Source organism: Galeopterus variegatus, unplaced genomic scaffold, assembly GCF_000696425.1.
Source record: "Galeopterus variegatus unplaced genomic scaffold, G_variegatus-3.0.2 Scaffold80, whole genome shotgun sequence".
Lineage (NCBI taxonomy): Eukaryota > Metazoa > Chordata > Mammalia > Dermoptera > Cynocephalidae > Galeopterus > Galeopterus variegatus.
In genome coordinates, this window is record NW_007726191.1 from 1,137,284 (window position 1) to 1,141,139 (window position 3,856).

General features: G+C 54.4%; 1 protein-coding gene across 1 annotated transcript in view; it reads left to right on the top strand.

Moving 5' to 3' along the window:
- LOC103596111 (chromosome unknown open reading frame, human C9orf106) overlaps window positions 1–3,606 on the top strand; it is a 129,248-nt gene extending 125,642 nt beyond the window's left edge. The window contains 2 exon segments of the mRNA XM_008579683.1: window positions 2,651–2,841; window positions 3,449–3,606. Of these exon segments, the coding sequence (XP_008577905.1) occupies window positions 2,651–2,841; window positions 3,449–3,606 (349 nt within the window).
- Window positions 3,607–3,856: the final 250 nt, after the last annotated feature.

The window sequence follows — 3,856 nt, forward strand, 5'->3', positions numbered from 1 at the left end:
TGGCAAAAGGTTAACAGACATTTACAAGTGACTGCCAGAAGAAGCAGCATATTTAAATGTTAAGAAACAGCAGTCTTGTTGGGAGATCCAAGGGCTGGGGCTTGATTTGGTCTCCCTGGGTACCTCTCTGGGGTCTGTGGATTCTCAGTCTGGGCACCATAACCTGCCATCTTCCCTCTCTGTTCATTTTTCCCCTCAGCCCCACTTGCTCGGTTATGTTAGGAATGGAAATTCCCAGTGTCAACATTGAAAAAGATCTCCAAGTTGCCCCAGCCAATTATTTTCCTGAGCCACGGCTCTGTACTCCCACACACACCACCCTCCACCCCAGCCTGTCCTTGACTGCCTTCCCAGATGGGGAACTTACTACCTACGAGGCTGCCCTGACTATTAGACAGTTTATCTTGTGAGACAAAACCAACCTCTCTGGGCAGCCTCCCCTGGTTCTGCCTTCTGGGTCCTCCCCAAACAAGTCCACACCCTCTGCCCCAGGCAGCTCCTCCAGCCTCAGGAGCAGTGACCACTAGCTCAGTTTCTCCCCACCTGAAACCTCCGCAGTGCCCTGACCATCATCCTGGAACGGAAAGAGTTAGGCTGTGTCTGCACGGATCACCAGCTCAGGGAGGCGTGGTGACCCAATCCTGCAGGTAAGCCCAGGGAGCCACACTGGCCTGCGGCCCCTGCCCCCAAGTCTGGTTCTCCCCTCTTTCTGCCTGGCCTCTTCCCTGTTGCACCAGAACCACAGGCAGAGAAAAGGCAAAGATTTGCCTGAAGCAAACACATCAAATCCTTCCACAAACACACAGTCCCCTGAACACCGATTCCAAAGACACCAAGGAGAAGAGGCCTGCTTGATGAGATTTCTTTGGGGCCTGTCGCCTAATTTTGTTGCACATCTTAGCTTGAGGTCCCTGTAGTGACTCTGTCGTGTGTTTGATCTCTTGAAGCCGTTCACAGGCTGTTGTGTAAACTTTCATTTCTGGAGGTTACCGAAGGACCCTTGCAAGTTACACTCCTCGGACTGTTTGGTCCTACAGGCTGCACTCCCCTGCCAGCCTCCTCATTCCCTGGTGCAGTGTCCCTCTGCAAGTCACTGTGCTTCCCCAGGCCTCAGATTTCCCATCTGTAAAATGGGGACACTAATTGTCCCTACTTCCCAGGGTTTTTGTGAGTATTCAATGAGGTCAACTGTCTGAAGCCTCAGACCCAGTCTCTGCCCATAATAGGTCTTTTTCTTTTTTTTTAAAGGGGTAAGCTATCCCCCTATTTTATTTCATTTTACGGCAGCTGGCCGGTAAGGAGATCTGAAGTCATGTCCTTGGAGTTATAAGGTTGCATAGTAGGTCTTCAATAAGTGAAACAATTAGTTCTCAGCTGGAAGAGCTTGGGGCACTGGTGACATCAGCCAGATTTAAGGGAGACGAGTCACCCTTGTGAGAGGGGCTAGGTCTGTATACAACATTTGGTCCTTTCTTGCCTCTGGGTCAGTGGGTCTCAAACTTTACTGTGCTTGAGATGCACCCAAGGGAGTGGTTGTAAAATACTGAGTCCCAGGCCCTGTGCTCAGAGAGCCTGATTCCAAAGAGTCTGGGGAGGCCTAGGAATCTGCAGTTTAACGACCCCCTCCCCCTTCCCCCCACTTCCTCTGCTCTGTGTCTGAACCTTGTTGAGAGCTGGGGATACTGAGCCAAATAAGACAAAGTGGGCCCGGCCCCAGGGAGCTCACCGTTCCCTCCAGGTCCTTGAGTTCTGGAATGAGCAGGTAACCACTGCGGGAATTAAAAGGTTAGGAAGACCTACCTCCTGGAACTGTGATTGTTGTCACAAGACAGAAAGCCTCCTAGGCTTGAGCTTTGGGACATGGAGGCCTTGGAAGGGAGGAGCACAGGCTGTTCTGGAAGCAAAGGCTGTTTTCACTGACTTTGCCAGGGCTGGGCACTGCTGGGGACAGGAAGGACATGGCATGGGGTAGATGACACATGTAAGGTAGTTGTGTACTGAGGCAGTTCAAAGTGCTGCCTGTGGAGTCAGACCTGGGTTTAAATCTCAGCTTGGTCCTTTCTTTTTTTTCTATTTTTTTTTAAAAGATGACTGGTAAGGGGATCTTAATCCTTGACTTGGTGTTGTCAGCACCACGCTCTCCCAAGTGAGCCACGGGCTGGCCCTCAGCTCGGTCCTTTCTACCTGTGTACCCCAGGGCCTGTGACTTCCCATTCCTAAGCTTTGTTTCCACCTCTGCAAAGGGATGACAGTTGTGTTACACACCTACAGAGGTGATTTACCAAGAAGCTAATGAAATTTTAGATCCAGAGGCTCTCTTTTGCACAGGCCCTACCAAGGCCCTGGGCTTAAGTGTGTATTCGTGACTTTGCAGTGTTCTTCTTAAAGTGGGTTCCCAAGATTGTAAAAGCTTCAGGCCCCACAAAACCTGGATCTGCCCCCACCCACCTAATAAAGCTGTTGCAAAATTTGGTGAGAGAAGACAGGCAAATTCCTTGGCAATCCTGTGTCTGGCAAATGGAAGCCTCCCTAGGTCCCGAATCTTGGAAAGAGAACACCCTGGCACCTTAGGCAGGGGTGAAGATTGTCCGGGGAAGGCCAGTTGAGCCCTGACTCCTGTTCTGACTGCCCATCTCCCCCATGGCCTCAGGGCTCCAGACCTCTCTAGCCCAGACTGGAAACCGAAAGGAAGTTGTTGGAAGGAGAATGGAGGAGATGGGGATCCGGAAGGGAGGAAAGTCAGATGGGAACAAGAGGATTACAATGAGCCTCAGGTAGCCCCCTCTGGCTGCCGTGTGTACCACCCTTCTGAAGGGCCAGGCCATTACGAGCTGGCTAGAGGTGAGGGCCCTGGGCAGTGGTCCTGGGGTTGACTTGGCTTTGATATGACCTTCAAATGTTTGAGCCCAGGGAAGGAGGCAGCTTATCCGGGACCCACAGTTAGGGGTGGGGGTGAGGAATATTTGGGACCTCTCACGTTCCCCTCAATGTAAAGAGTTTCCCAACAAGTAGAGAACCCCCCGCATACACTCTGTGCCAGGCCCGGCCCACGTGTCCCATCTCCCACTTCCCATAGTCCTTACTTTGCTCATCTCCAGAGAGCAGATGAGGAAGCAGCTCTCAGCAAGGAGGCTCAGAGAGGGCAAGCCACTTGCCTAAGGCCACACAGCAGAGAAGAGGTTATAAACCCAGAATTGGACCCAACCCTAACTCCGAATGCCCGCTCTTAACCCCTCCCTGATACCGCCCTCTGCTGTGGGCACCGTGGCACACAGTGGGCTTGCCGTAAAGATGGGAATGAATGAAGGAAGGAAGGAGAGAACTCATAGGCCAGGCTCTTCCCACGGCCCGCTTTCCTCCGCCCCCTCCGCCGCCAGCTCTTTCCACCCCCGTCCGCCCTCCCCCGTCTAGCTGGGAGGTCTCTGAGCCGCCTCTCCCGCTCCTGCAGGTTGCCCCGCGCGCCTCCCGGAGCCCACCCCGAGGCAGCGCTCTCCCACCAGGACCTCCGGCGTGGGGACGCCTCCTGCCCCCGCGGCCCAGCGGGAGAGCCGCAACCGAGGGCGGGTGTCTCCGCAGCGTGTCCCCTCCCCTGCCCGGGGCAGCTAAAGAACTGATTCGCCCATAAATAATTGATCCGTGTTGCGCGCGCGCCCTCTGCCCCCCAGGGTGGGGCTCCCCGATAGGGTTAGGGGCGGGGGGTGGCCGGGGTCGCCGGCGGAGCGTGCAGGGACCTTTCTCGCTCCCTCGCGCCGGCTTTTTCCCTTTTTCTTTTTCCTTTTTTTCTTTCCTGGAGCGGAGCCCGGCGCCAGGAGTCTGGAACCAGCTTGACAAGCTTTTGAGTTATGGGGGGAGGGGG